This window comes from Falco punctatus, assembly GCF_963210335.1.
Source record: "Falco punctatus genome assembly, chromosome: 10".
In the NCBI taxonomy this organism is placed as follows: domain Eukaryota; kingdom Metazoa; phylum Chordata; class Aves; order Falconiformes; family Falconidae; genus Falco; species Falco punctatus.
Genome location: NC_137590.1, coordinates 32,341,453 through 32,357,118, shown reverse-complemented (window position 1 = coordinate 32,357,118; position 15,666 = coordinate 32,341,453). Strand labels below are relative to the sequence as shown.

At 37.1% G+C, this 15,666-nt stretch overlaps 1 protein-coding gene and 1 long non-coding RNA gene across 9 annotated transcripts in view; one reads left to right on the top strand and one right to left on the bottom strand.

The window, feature by feature from the left end:
- The window catches only part of PLEKHA7 (pleckstrin homology domain containing A7), a 160,138-nt gene that overhangs the window by 29,416 nt on the left and 115,056 nt on the right, over positions 1-15,666 (top strand). The window contains exon 2 of one of the 8 annotated variants that reach the window (XM_080405490.1): positions 11,587-11,667. The exons of the other annotated variants lie outside the window; for them this stretch is intronic. Coding sequence (XP_080261616.1) covers positions 11,648-11,667 — 20 coding nt within the window. The 5' untranslated portion in view covers positions 11,587-11,647. The remainder of the gene's footprint in view (positions 1-11,586; positions 11,668-15,666) is intronic. 8 annotated transcript variants of the gene reach the window in all.
- On the bottom strand, positions 1,886-2,303 carry LOC308070893. The gene is made up of 2 exons (XR_013930917.1): positions 2,219-2,303; positions 1,886-2,132 (listed from the first exon to the last, which is right to left on the bottom strand). It is a non-coding gene; the product is annotated as an uncharacterized lncRNA (long non-coding RNA).

Genomic DNA, 15,666 nt, shown 5'->3' with positions numbered 1-15,666 from the left:
ACTGATTTTTGTCAGACCTGTTTCCAGGTGACAGGGACAAGGAACTTCTAGTCGGCAAAGTATGTTGAGGCTCCCATAACTGTTTTTGTCAGCCTGTGCTTTTCTGTGAGAGCATGTCAGTCCTTGTTAGGGAACCAGCTTATTTTGATACACTAGTTCATGGTTTTGAGACCACGGCTCCCTGTTTCTTTTCCCCTGCTTTCCTGGTACTGCTTGTTCTAGAAAACTTAAAGGTGTATAATAATCTCTTGGCGTAGATTCTGTCTTCATTGTTTTCTGCATTTCCCTGTTATGATGTAGTGGAGAGGTCAAGATCTAGAATGAAAATGGTGTCATAAATAAATTGTGTTCAACTTTTTCACCTGGACCCGTAGGTCCCTTTGTACAAAGCTGTTTTCTAGTCAGTTAGCCACCAGCCTTTGCTGCTGTGAAGGGTTGTGCCATCCCAGGTGCATAAGCCTGCCATCCGTCTTTGTGGAACATCATGAGGTTTCTGTCAGCATATTTCTCCAGGTTGTCAAAAGCTCTTCAAAAAATGGCAGCTCTGCCCTCCAGTCTGGTGTGGTTTAAAACTGTCTTTTTTAGGTAATTTAGAAGGTTTATTAAGCATGGCTTTCGGTCAGCTTTTGCATTGGTTTCCTCTTCAGTTTTGTGTTGTGAAGAATGGCTGTAGGAAAGTATGATAAATCAGTAGCCTTGAAGGCAGGCCTGAATTTTAGCACGTTACTACACAAAGTGCTTATCTATTCTGTATCAGTTTGTTTATGTAATATAGTACAAAGAGGGAAGTTTGTAAATTTGACATAGAAGATGAATGCTTGGCATATAGGATTTTTTTTGTGTGTATGTGTTCAGAGAATGGTAGAAGGCTCTGTAAGAGAGATGTTGGTTGAAATCTTCATTGTTTATTATGCTTTTCTGTGTATGAGCTGAAATATTTGTAAGTAAATATTTAAACTGTCCAAAAAATGGTTTGGTTTTTTTTCAGTCAAACCACTGTTACTGAAGAATTCCATTACTGTCAGTGACGCTATGGCAAAACTTGAAGCCAAGTTACAGTCAAGTTAGAAATGCCAGTGCAGGCATCTGTGATTGTCTTGCTCTAATTCTTCTTCACTACTTCGCTGTGCTTGGCTCAACTGGTTGGTTTTGTGTGTGTGTGTGTGTGTTTTGATCTCCATTGTGAAGGACTCTGACAGCTTTTTGAGAAAATCACCCAACAGCCTTTGCTTGTGCATGGAATTTGCTTGAATGGATGTTTTTTGCGCTGCTTATGCCTACACTTTAGATGGCTTGCTTATTTTTAAGAGGCTATGTAGTATATTAGAAGAATGGAAATGGGGGATAGATGAGACAGTTGAGAAATAACGAAGGCAAAGAATTACACTTGTTCTTATTTAAATTCCTTCTGAGCTACAGTCTCTACAAGGTCAGATTTTGAGGTTTTGTTGGGGGGAAGGTAAAAGAACAAAGGATGTGGTTATGGTGTAAGAGTTATGAAAATCCTCTCAGTAAAATGCAGGGGAAAAAGCATTTATTTTTTTTTTAATAGTGTATTTGTGGACCTTATTATAATTTATCTGTGGAACACAGTGGAACGCCTGGAATCTGTACTTCTCATGCAGTATTGCTTAACATTATCTAGATTTATTGGACTCTTTATTTATATCCACATATTTGTATCTGTTTCCTGAGCTTCTTCAGGGCCTATTTTTCCTCCCTCACACTATGAATGTCAGGAACACCTTTATAAGATGAAAGCAGGCATTCTTAAGTCATATACATGATTCCAGGAGCTGCGGTCTTAAAGATGCTAAATACCAGCTCAGTTTGCAAATGGCAACTCTTAACTGCCTGCCAGAACCTTTTAGCTGGATTGAGGGTAAGGCTGGCCCAAAATACTGGAAATGCGTATCCCTGATTAATGCCACTGGACAGTCCTCTTGGTGTGGTGTGAATGAGCGAGTGCCTCTCAGCCAAATAGGTTCTAGTTTGATGGTTTTTGTCAGCTCTTTGAAGGCCAAGTCTGGTACTTGTGTTGGATTGGTTAGAAATCTATTCATGTTCCATTTAACATAATATTTATTTCTAGCATAGGTAAGAGCTTGGTGAGTCTATCCTCTTTTTCCCCCCTGACTTTTGACAAAAGCACACATAAAACCTGTGCATGTCAAGGAGTGTGCTCAGGTGCTTTGGGGCTTGAAGGGGCTGTGTAAACACTGCTCTCTACCATTCAAGTAGAGCGTTCACAGGCCTTTCCTGATCATCCAGGAAAGCTGATTCTTCACTGTGAGAACAATTAAACGCTGGAGTAGGTTTCTTAGAGGAGGGATGGAATCGCCCTTGCTGGAAGTATTCAATACTCGGTTTGAATGACACTGGTTCATGTAGTATAAGGCCTTGCTTTCAGCAGAGTGTTGGACCAGATGATTGCCTGAAAACCCTTCCAGTCTAGGCTTTTCTATGTCTCTGATTCTTCACTGGGAAAGGATAAGGTTTATACACCAAAGTCTGCCTCAGATTAGTTTGGGACAATATTTTGGGTATTGAGGGTTGTCCTCTTATGGATGAAGCAGGGATTTGTTCCTTTCTCTAGATTTAGTTTGATCTTTTGAATCTTTTAACATCCTTCTCTCAGCAGATCAGGCATCCTGGCTGTGTGGGTTGAACTGCAACAAAATGGGTTTTATACTTTTGGGATAATCTAATGATTCCAGTGGAAGCTGTGATTCCTGATGTTCTGGTCTTAAGATCATGTCAGAAGAAGGTATATTCTTAATGAAATTGTGTGTGATACTGAGGCCCTACTTTGCCAGCAAAAATAAAATACCCAGCTTCCAATGCCCTTGTCATTCATCTGGTTGGAGGGGAGGAAGGACGAGATTCCAGTACTGTTGCTGGAACCAGGCTGATGGAGGCAGGAATTCAGTTCAGATTCCTTTGCCAGACTGAAGACATCACAGATAGAAGATGATTAGCACTTGGTGAGTTTTTACTAGATAACCTCATGCATGTTAATTAAAAAAAAATAACAAATAAAATCCTAGCTGAGGAAGACATCATTGTTTGTCTGAGATGTCCAACTGGACAGATGTCAAACTTTCCTGATCCAAGAAGGATGCATTGCCCAATTAGAGCTTTATGTGTAAGTAGCTTTATGTGTAAATAAGTTGTGGCCATACAGTAATTGTTTTCAGAATGTAATCTTTTTTTTTTTTTAGGTATTACATAATGTAATGCCTTCTTGACATGGGAAAACTATTTTTTTTCAGCGAACTAAAATGTGACTTGGAAGTTTTAAGTTTAAGAATGTGCTGACCTCTGCAATAATGGTTTTTCGCTGTTGCTTGATGCTTGTTTAAAGGGCAGAAAAAAGAGGGGGAGGGAAAGTAGACTTAAGTGTTTGTTTGCGTAGTATCTTAGCATGGCAAACTCATAATAGACTATCTTATAGCACGCTACAGATCAAAGACTTCTTTTGAATATTCTTGATTCAGAAGTTTTGAAGTTCACACGTAGGTGTTTGCACAATTGGAGAAGTTTCATGGCTTCAGAGATATAGTAGAAACTAAAATATTTATTGATATTTCCAAGCAGCCATGAATTCTTTGCCTGAACAGTGTTATGAAATACGAGTAAATTATATGAATTAACTTTTGGTTTTAATTTTTGCAGACAATAAACTGGTGTCTGCAAGCAGGTATTGACGCAATCATGTCTTCTAATTTTCAGGACATCATTTAAGTTATCTCATGGACTGATTAATCTCCATCTGGGTTTTTTATGTTTGTTTGGGATTTTTTTCTTCCTTTTTCATGTACCAATCAGATTTTGTTAGAAACAAAGAAATCTTGGGAACTTAGTTTAAGTTCTGACTTGTATTAACTAGTGGCAATCTGGTATCTGTTGGTCTGCTGCCATTCCTGTTGTTTGATGAAGGCAACTTTCCCTGCCCTGGTATTTGTATGACTGGTTGGTTTGTTTGTTTTTAAGCAGAGCAGTCCTACACCCTACAAAATAAAGGTTTGAATAAGCTTCAAGTCAATGCATGCCTACACTCTGCAGTGGATGGGACCCAAGGCCCGGCTCGAATACCTGTATAGCACAGCACAATTCGGAGGTGTTAGTTTTCAGCCAAAAGCAGTGTAGTCATGTCTGCATGGTGATATGCCTGGGCTATCAGATATCTCGTAGTGTTCTGTCTTCAGTTAGTCTGGTTCAGGCACTAGTTTGGCTTGCTTTAGCTCAAGTTTCTCTGCTTGTGCTACATTTTACAAAGTAGACGTGCCCTAGCTTGTTGCAAATGACAGAGTACTTGATGTGTCCTGATCTCTTCCCCAGATACAGAAACTCCTTTTTACATGCACCTATTTGATGTTTTCTACATACGGATTATTTAGAATGGTGCATGATATTCTTGATAAAGTCTTGCTGAAACACTTACGGTTAAAGACTGCTTAAAATGTTTCCTTATCTCTTCTGGAGATACCTGTCATGATGTATCCTGGCATTGAATTTTTTCTTTTTCGCTGCCATATAACAGTGGTGGCTTATGCTGGGGTACCTCCCACTTACCGATCAGTTTACTGTTGGACATACATTATGCATTATCTCTGCATTTCTATACTTTCAGTTGTTAGGTCATGCTTTGGATCTAATTTTGAATGTCATATTTCCCTTGCTTTTTAAAACTTAAAATGTTTTTGTTAACCTTGTGTTCAACTAATTGTCTTCTAAATATGAAACCTTTTGTCTGATAATTGAAAAAAAATTCTTCAGGCTATATTTATTGCAGTTACATCTCTGTAAAAATTTGTATTTTCTGCTAATCTCTTAACAATGAGAGGCAAGACTAGAGGAAAAAAACTTCTTTTAAGTTGGTTGTAGGCTCTTCTGTCACAATATGGCCATGAATATTTCATTATATGTTTGAAGAAGAGCCTTGCTGAAAATGGTAGAAGTTTTGGTTTCCAATTACATCTGGGTAATTCTTTCATATAATTCAGTTGACCTCATCATGTTTCTTGATTTAAGCTAGCATTACTTAGAGGAGCAAAAAGCTGTAAATTCATATAGGACTCCTATTATTATGTTGTTGCTGTTTTATAATAATAGACACAAATGTACATATCAGCAGCAGAGCCTTGAGTTTAGGCTGTGATTTTTAAACCTAGTAACTTATCTTTTAGATGGGAACTTGACTGTTGCTTCTGCTGAATCTATTCTGTTTATTGCTACTGGTAATGAGGCATTCCTCTTCTGAAGCTCCAGCTGTTCCCAATCTTTGTTGCTCATTTGAAAAACCCTGTTAGCTGAGGAAATGTGGTAAAGCTCTTTTTCTGGCTTGGCCAGAATAGGTGTACTCTAAGGGTGTATGGAGAGGAAAATGGGAAGTTTCTAGAGGAATCCTATGTCTGTTAGAAGCCATAAATATTTGGGAAACGGCTTTCATTGTAAAGCTGCTTTTTCTTTGATGTGGTAAATGTTTGTATGCAGTGAGTATATCTCTTAAAAAAAAAAGAGATGCTGCTGGTTTGTTTTAATCTTTTTATTGTAAACCCTCAAATTAAGATATGGTCAGCCTTTTCAGTCAGGGTAATCTGAGTCTGATTTTTGGTGTTAACCGCTCTCCTTACTACAGCGGAGATAAAACTGCCAAGACATAAAAAGAGATGGTTAAGGGAAAGCTTAACTACAGCCAAAAAACCTTCACTGCTGCTTTTGGCTGCTGTGTCTGTGTGCGAGCGTGTTTGTTTGCTCTGTCCAGGAATGCCAAGGCGTGTGAAGTGCCAAGTCGTACAGGCTGTGGTATTGCTACATGTGCTGGGAGTTAAACTTCTAGAATGAATGCATCCGTTCTGTGTTTTGTGGATTAGAAACACATTTCACTTCTGTTTCTTCCAGCTTTTATCAAACGTAGACTAATTTTATTATTTTTCTTTTTCCTTTCCTTCTGATTGTTTGTTCTTTGAGTCCTTAATGTGTAGAAATAGGGTGAGTGGCAGTTTATCTTCAGTTTGATGGGGTCTCAAGGTTGCTTCCTTTAAGCAGTTAGCAGTTAACTAGAGGTGGTGTAAAACTACAAACTGGTAAGGTTTTTAGGTATATCTAAGCACAGCAAGCCAGTAATATAAAAATAAAATTAATAATATTTAAACTCTTTGTAGGCGTTCTGAGAAATACGTGGGGCCTTAGTGCATTTGAAATCTGCTGTAAACAGAAAATTTGAAGTTGAGCAGGAGGTTGAGGTGGTCACTCATTCTTACTTGTCTGTCTTTTCACCTCCAGGAGTTCCTGTCCCCTTGGATCAGCCAGCATTACTGTGTGTATCGTGTCTCCTTACCCTGGTGTCTCACAGTTATCTGGGTTACTTTATACACTCTACAGCACGGCTTTAAAAAACTTAAGATTAGTTTGATAGAACTGGGTTAAGGATCAACTATGTGTGCAGTTACGGTGGCTGATCTGAGCGAGACATTGACTCACCTTTTGAAATAGGAGGTGAACTTTTGGCAGTAGTACCCTCAGCAATGCCTTGCTTGCAGCACAGCCTGAAAAGAGTGAATTGCACTAGTAACAGCCTTTTAAAAAAGTTTTTTCCAAGCATGGTAACTTTTAATCTCAAACCTATTCTTAATCACCACAGACTTAATTGATATAATTTATTTATAAGCTGAAATCAATGCAGATTTTGAACTAAATGATTTTCACGCCTTAGGAAAGTATACAACTGGCTATAAATCTTTGTGATTTATATACTGTGGAAGGTCAATAAGATAAAACACAAGATTTTTCAGAATCCTGGCCGGTTTTGAAATCACTCTTGCTTCCGAGAAAATAATGGGGCCTTTGAATTCACGGTATTGTCCTCTTTCAATGCAGAAACATTAAAAGCAAACAGAACTTGATGGAAGATAATTCTTCAGAAGAACTTCATAGATCTTGATTGACACCTCAACCTAGTGATTCATGCAAATGCATGGATGGTGCAGTTGTCATAGACTTTTTAAAATAGAATATACAAATGATGCAGAATCTAATGGAGCATATGTGGTACATGCATAAAATTATATATCACTTGTCAAAATGTAGGGGTAGTACCTCTTCTTTCTTGATTTAATTATAGGTGTGAAGTAGAGTAATACTGCTATGGAATTCTGGTGACTAAATAAGAATACTGTAAAGTAGTGTAGAAATGTCAATGGGAAGAGGGAGAAAATTAAAAGTAGTGAACACTTTTAGTTTCTAGAATGGTTGAGATCGCACTGTTTTTTATGAGTAGGAATGTGTATTGTCACTTAGTACTTCATCAGAATGGCTTATGCTGCCATCATGAGGAAATTTTATTACAAGTAGCTGCTTCTACACTGTGGTACTTGTTCATCATTTAAACAATTCTAAGCTAAGATTATTGAAGTTCCTTTTAGATTTTCTTGACTATGGCTACAGAACGAATACATAGTTTTGATAATTAAATTAGTAAAAAAAAAAAAAGTCTTTAAAAATCTTTGAAGCACAAGCATTTGGAAATAAGGTGAAGTGTAAAAGTGAATCTGGGTAGGTCTGGTGTTCAGGTTTCTGGGCTTTTGATGATCTTTATTTTTTTTAAGGAAATCCAGTGAAGCCTGCAGTGTACTTAGCTTCTGAAATTTTGAATTTAAAACCACAGGACATCTGTAGTCTACTAGATCCTTATTATGCATCATGTATGGTGTGACGTTTATGATGCATGTTTAGGCTGAACAAACACTTGGAACCTTCTGTAATGGAATTGCAGTGCTTTTCTCTATCTTAGATGGCAAAATTAATCTGTTGGAACATACGTAAACTGGGAGTGGCTTTGACATTTTAGGATGTCAGATCAGGAGTACATCTGAATTTCAAGTGTCGTGTATGGTCTTAGAGGGTAGTTTCACACAGTCTCTGGTATTCCAGCTGTAATTTCTTTATAGCACCAAACATATAATGTGTGAGGGAGAATGTTTTCTTAGTTTAGAGAAATCCATTGGAGGGTTTTTTTGTGTCTTTAAATACTTCTAGAGCCATTCTGATTTTAATCTGAGCTTCTTACAAAATTACCTTTTTTGTGCCAAAAGCTTAAACCTTAGGAAAGCTGTTTGCACAGTTTCACATAGGTTCAAAATATCTATCTATGCAGAAAAGCTGCTTAGCATATTGATACTTCCCTGGGTCTATTCCATTTTATATGACATATCAAAACTGGAAAACCGGTCCACAAATTCCTCCAGGCATCTTACGTGTAATTTTCTTTTCTTCTCTTTAAAGGACATCAGTAACACAGATCCCATAGTTTAAGGTTCCCATCTATTAACTTATTTTAGTAGCCCTTTGGAAATTTGAAAACTCTGTCTCATCTTATGCTTAATACTTCCTTTTTCATCATTACTGTAAAGACTTATCTGTCTCCTCTTCCTCCTTTTCTAAGTGAGAAAACTGTTTAGGTATAATAGAATAACCGTGACGTAAGCCTGAGATCTTTAGCTTGTTGAATCTAAATGCTGTGGGGAAAAAAAGGTAGTCCTGTTTCATGGGATTTTTTGTAGTATATTTATCAACCATTCTCTTTTAAAATTTAAAATTAGCATGTAAAAAGTTGGGTACTTCTCAGTAATGAGACAGTTCTGATTTTTGAAGAGTGGTAAAGATGTGAAAGTTAGCATTTCCTTCCCACAGAGCCAAAATAAAACTTGAAACAGGTTGAGAAGAAATACTTCCATTAGGTATGGCCAGATTTTCTTGGTCTTGTATATAAAAAAAACCTTCTCGTTTGTGAATACCTGAATATGATAAGAAGATTTAATTTTATAGACAGTTCCTAAATCTGGAAGGTGTCAGGGACAGAAGCAGCAGCTGAAGTGTTGGGGAGATCACAAGGAGTCTTGGAAAAGGAGCAGGAAAAAAAAAAAAAGTCATCTGGATGGTGAAGTTGTGATCGGGAGACCTGGGAGAATCTGGGAAGAGAAAGTGGTTGCTTAAATATCCAAAATAATTGGATAGAGCAATCTAAAAAACATTACTTAGCAGATGTGATCAGAAATTTCTACAGGCAAAACCCCCCTCCTTGCAGCCAGGGGCCTTTATTTTACTGGTAGCTCAATGTGGAGAAGGCATTTATGGCCGATTCTGAAAAGCGGTCAGAAGGATGCGACACTGGGATTTTAGCAACTGGATGTAGCACTGCAGGGAAAAACTCATCCCCTTCTATCCCCTGTAGTTTGTGGGAACTGGTGTCAGGTTATGTGAGTAATTACTGTTACATTTGTATAATGTTGAAGAGTGAAAGTTTGTCAGCACTGTGTAGCTGAAATAAAACAGATTCTTTCTGATGTTGCTCTAAACCTTGTATGTGCTTGTTCCTCGTTTTAATGTACCCCCTAGGAAGTACTGTCTGGGACATGTTTGCTGATGTAACATTATGTAAATATTATTTTAAAGCAAAATTAAGTTACTGGTGACTAATTATTATTATGATTCCAGCTTAAAGTAGTTTGTACTGAGCAGAGATCAGTGTCACTTTTTGAGATTTTGTGAGCACCTGCAATTAAATGTAAAGTAATGGAAAATGAATGTTGAGTTAGGATGGATTGTCACTTGACTCACTAGATCTTATCTTCTGGTAGGTTTTAATGGAGGCACTTGAATAGTATTTATTCCTAGAACCAGTTATTTGCATGCATTTTCATATCTCATTTATAAGGTAAATAAGGAATAATGAGGGTATATCTGAACTTTGAAGTTTTTGATCCTGAGGTGATGAGTAAAATAAAAACATAGGAAAAAGTTTAATTTCTCACACTTAGGTTTGGTGAACTGGAAAGGAGACAGAAGGCTTGAAGCTTCACAGATTACTATTTTATTTTAGTTTATTTTACTTTAAAATTATATCCCTTCATAAAAAGACCATGGTAGTCTTGCCTTCTGTTGTGTGCATTGCATTTTATTTCAGTCAAAACATTTTTATTTTAAAATGAATAATGTATGTAAATATAGCTAATACATGGTTAAGGGCTAAAGATGGTCCTTTTCCCATTTTTGTATCATGCCTTGTTTATTGCTCTTTTGAGCACAGCCATAATGCAAATACAGACAGGAGCGAAGATCACGGGGACTGCAAAGAGCTTTTCAACGGGAAGAATGAAGTCATAGGAGCTACATGATAAATGACACCCCCTTCGGCCTCCTTCTCCTGAGTAGGGAAAGCATTTCCATCATGTAGTTGTAAATGGAATTTTCACAGAGGCTTCTCTGTGTATCTGCATCATAGCAAAATTAATATAAAGTACATCTTCTGTACTTTGGTATAATTAGCAGAGAATGTGTTGATTCTCTCAAAGACTGTAGGTCGCTTAACGTGTAACTTTAAGTGAACAACTTTTAGGAGAAAATAAGCCAAACACTTCTCCTGCAACCAGATTAATTAGAAAGAGCTTCAAGGCAAATCTAATAGAAACAGTGTGACCCACTTAAATTAGCATAACATGTTAGATAATTGTTTTAACACAGCGTATCGTTGAGACAAAATTTAGTTACCAAGAGCAGTTACAATGACTTTTCTGATTGGATTGTGTGGAAGTTTGTTACTGAAAAGTTTTTAACTTACTGAAGTGATCGGACCACAAGTCAAGCTGATAGGTAGTATTTTGAAGGCAGTTTTAAAATAAAGCATAATAATTCCTGATAATTTAGTTAGTTTGAAGCAGGAGTCATGGAATATGTCAAGACTCTTTTAATAAATTTACTGTCTCACAAAACTGTAGAGATTTTTAATCCATAACTCTGAGGAGAAATTTACAGATTTAATCCATCCATCCTAAAAGTGCTCCAGTTTTGTAAGAAATTCCATAAAATCATGCTTGCAATAGCTGTTTCTGCTTTGCTTCCAGTAATTAATCTGAGGAGGGATATTTTCTTGAAAGATTATATTTAATTTGGCTTTATATAACAAGATGATTAACTTGTTCTAGATGGGAGGAAGCCCAGAAGGTGATTGTCTGTGAACGTTAATTATGCAAAGCTGCTGTCATCTCAGCCACAGAAGTTGTGTGGCCAGGGACTAATATTGACAGCTAATTAAAATAATGCATCATTTAAGCATAAATTTCCTGCTTTCAGGCATTATCTGGGATATAATACTGTAATTATAGCTTCTTGATATTTGGTATTTAAATTCTTGATCTTGAAATGTGAAAGAATGATGGCATTACGTGGATGTGGTCTTGCTAGAGTGTCTGCAAAATCAACTAGCATGAAAAGTTCAAACTTATATCGGTTACATAAAAGAAGCTGATTACGGTTTGTTGCTCTTAAGCCAGCCTGAAGCACTGAAACCAGCTTAGAGACCAGTTCTAGTCCTTTTTCTATGTATGGATGACTTCTGGGAGGAAATGATGGCAGCGAGGAGGGCGGTACTCTGTTCTAATCCTCTTCCCTCCCCTTTCTGTCTTTCCCTAGGCAGAAGGAGACGAGTGAAGGCATTAATGATTTTTTTTCAGCAAATGGGGACAGGGTGGTCGTGGTCCTTTTTAATGATGGTGCTTTACTTTTGAATTCTTACGAATATTTCAGGCTTAATCGTGAGAATGGTTAATGAGTGACTGAAGCTGACGGACAGCCTGTAAACAGTGCTATGAAAAAGTATTATCTTAGGTATGTATCAGCATTGAGTCCTTGCAAAAGACAGCAATGTTTGATTTGAAACCCTGTATTTTTCCTGTGTTTCATGTACTAAATGCCTGAGAGAATATAAGGATTTTGTACTGATCTCTTGCTAACCCTTTTGAGTTTTCCACCGTGTAACTTTAAATGTGCACTGTTTTAGTGCCATGTTTTTCAAAGTTTGCTTTGTGATTAGAGTACCTGCCTGAAAGTTGAGTACTGTTATCTTAAATAATGAGGGCAGTGAATGTTGGATATTCCTGGCACATACTGTTAACACTGGCTTTCTCTCAGTACTTACATTCCAGGTTTGTGAAAGATCTTGATGAGGAGGGTAGGATTGTTTCTTAGTCATTGTACACTTTACCTTCAAATTGATGATTAATTCTTATCAAAGAGAATAATTATTTGCATTATTTTAAAAAATGTTGAAACTTTTATTATTTTTTTTACAAGGGATGAAGAGTGGAAGTATTTGCAATGCCTTCTGAGGTAATGAAATTGCTCTAGCAATCAAAAGCTCTGGCAAATGCAATCATGACTTATTTCAACTATTTCTTATAGTGGCAAGCCATAGGTATTATTGTTGAGGTTAGGTTCTATAACCTTTGCATTTTCATCCTTTTTTGTTCTTGGGGGGTGTGTGTGCTTCTCTTTTGGCAAAGCACCTGAGGTTACTCAGGAGTTGTAACCACGAATCATTTCACAGGCTTCAGAAGATTAAGCAAAATATAATTAGTGATTTTTATTTGTGTGTCTAAGTCCATGTATGTTTTAAGGGATGTCCTGTTTGCTCTGTTTCACCTAGGAATGCATCCCATCCCCTTGAAAAGCATGTGACCCCTATTACCTTGCATGCTGCCATTCCTAGTGCTTTTAGGTATTTCATTTTTTTGTTTCCATAAATCTCATAGTCCTTTTAGAATTCTACACAGTCCATTCTGTTCTTAAGTGTGACTCTGATTCAAACTTGTGTTGCTTATTGTGTCATTTCATGTTTAAGTTTAACTTCTTCCATTTCAAGATTGTTTGTGATAATGGAAATAGTAAGAATATAACAGAATATGAAGGATTCTTAGCGTTATTTTTTCCTGAGATGAAAGTGACGTACCAAAGAACATGTCAAAAGTAAATAAATAAGTAACTTAAACCAGTGCAGAATGAAGAGTTTAAATGGCTGACTGTTTAAAGAGATTAGTATGAAATACCTACATTTCAGAGTATAGGTTAGATTTATCTCTAATTTTAGTGCCGAATTATCATTTAGAGGCACATGACCTAGCAAAAGAAAAATTTTTGCTATGCAAATTAGATTTCTTAAATGCAATGAACAAACACAAGTGTAATTGAAAGTGCCATCTGTCTAATTAAGCAAATTAAATATTTCTTCAGGGAGGCTGGGATGGCATAAACTTTATTAAAACTGTATGCAATGTTTCTGTCTTTTTAACTAAAAACCGCTCGCGCAGCTTTTAGTAGTCCAGGTGTGCCTGTGGGGACAGTAGAAATCAGTAGATGTAATCCAAGAACCGATGGAAACGTTTTTCATTTTTTCATGTGAAGATTATAATACATTAAGACTATAGTTAATTATTAATTCAATTTTAATCAATTATTAATCCAACAATTAATGTTGAACTGCGTTAAATACAGAGCTCTCAAAATATTTCGTGCCGGTTTGGGGATTAATTTGTTATCTTTCCTGTGTCTGAACTTTATTTTTTTTTCATCCTCGTAATGACCTTCAACTGGTTTTAATATGTTGGAGTTGATACTAAAAATACTTTATCAAGAATATTTCAGATTACTTGTAACAGTGATATTAACTGAATGCAAGCCAGCTCTGATTTAGAAGCCTGAATTAGAAAAGCTTATTTTGGAAGTGTTTTCATTTATCACCCTGTCCTCAGGAGTTTGTACACTCAATAGTTTCTTCTTATTCTTTTTGTTTTGAGGCACATGAAATTATACAAATTGCCAGCTTCAAAGTGAAATGACAGTGTTGCCTTTGCTTCTAACTGTAATGCTTTTCTGTAATCTGATATGTGGTTTGCACAGTTTACAAGGTGTTGTATTTACAGTTTATTTGCTAGTATTTTGAATAGGTTATTCTTACAGATAAGAATTTATCAGAATTATTGAAGTTAAGTATGTCCAAGTTAAAAAGGATGTTGTATGACAGTCCTCTAACGTAGATGACTTCGTCTGATCTATCCTGAAGATGCAAAATAGACTCAGCCTTCCTTATTGGTAAACCTACAAGATGTGTGTTATATACTGCAGGGCTTCATCAAGGACCAGCAAGCTGAAGTTTGGATGCCATTAAGTAGGTATCTGTTTAGTTTGTATTAATGGGTTGTGTCTGTTAGGGAGGGAAACTTGCTACGTTCTGGTAGCTGAGTAAATTGAGATTTGGGTCATGTTAGAGAGGAACCTGCCTTCTACATTCAAAGTAATTTTAAAAATTGCTTTTAGTATCAGTATTCTGGCTTCTGCATATGTCTGTAGTGACTGTTTTTATTAAATCACTTCAGTCCAATTTACATGCATCCCTACTTGGTGATATGCTAGATTTTCTGTTTGGTTTTAGCAAAATTTTATTCCTTCAAAGTTTATTTGGCTGACTTAGGATTTTTTTATTCAATCATTTTCATTAGTTTTCTGTTCAATATTTTCATGTCACTTGGCAGTAAATATTCATCTCTATCCAGTGTAATTCATTTTTAAGTAGGATAAAGTAGCTTAATCCCATTTCAGGCTCTACACATTTATTTTTTTATGCATAATAATGTCATGTCTTCACAAATGCCTTTTTTTCCCCCTGTTGTTTGGAAGGGTTATTTCAGATTTAAGAATATGGAATTATTTGATACACAAGAGAATGTAATTTGATTCTCTGATTTTCTTTGAACTGAAATGTGGATTACCTGCTGATTCTACAGCGCACAAGATTTATGGTCTTGTGTTTACAAATGCAGTAAGTAGAAAATGGAATGATCATTCCCAAATGGTCTTTGAAGATAGTTAATATCTGGTAGAGGCCTTAAAAAAATCTTTGCTCTGTACAACTGCTTGGAAAAGTCTTGTACAGATAGGTCAAGTTGATGAACTTCCTTTTATGAGGAACTAGGTGGGATTCTGCTTTGGTTTGGGCTTCTTTAGGTTTTAGGGAGGTTGGGTTTTTTTGCTTGATTTGATTTGCAATTTTCTGCTCTTTCTGGCCAGTGATGATGCTGGGGTGGATTTGCAGCCTTGCAGCTCTGATGGCACTAGATTTCAGGTGTGTGAATATTGCAGCTTTTCTCTCCTAGCGTGTTGCAAGTGGCAGCCCTTGTAATTGTGTGCGCTGCAGAGCCGGGGGAAGAGGTGCTTAGTCCCATAGCCACCTCCTTCCAAAGGCAGCGTTGGCAGTGTCAGGCCACCCAGACATCAGTGACACTGATGCTCACTGCTGCAGCCTGCCCGTGAACCTCTTGCTTTCCAGTGAGAGCAGTCTCCCTCTTCCAGTCTCCTGGCAGGTGATGGATTGCTGTTAATAAGCGTGGCTGTGTAGCCAGCTGATAGATTTACTTTTTTTCCTGGGTAAAGGTCATGGGGGATGATCCAGAATGAACCTGGTGATGGAGAGTAATATTTCCTACTGGTGCTGGGGATGAGATCGTCCCCCAAAGTTTACATAGGTTGGAATTCAAAGATGTAGAGTACAGACTGTTTATGTGCACAGGTACAGAATAACTAACATCTGTGTACCTCTGGCTGTTGGTAGCGACGTCGTGACTCCTGGCAGTTAGTTTCCAGTTGCAGGCTATATGTGGCTAATTGTTTCAGCTAGAATTACTGTTGGAGAGGAAGGCCAGGTTGTAAGGGGGGGTACCTCCCCCTTCCTATGTCATTGTTAGTGGCTTTATATCTGTAAGGTTTCACAATGTGCGGTAGGTTAATTTACAGCCCAGGTTTTCCTCTTCTGCTGCAGAAGACATCCTGATGTTT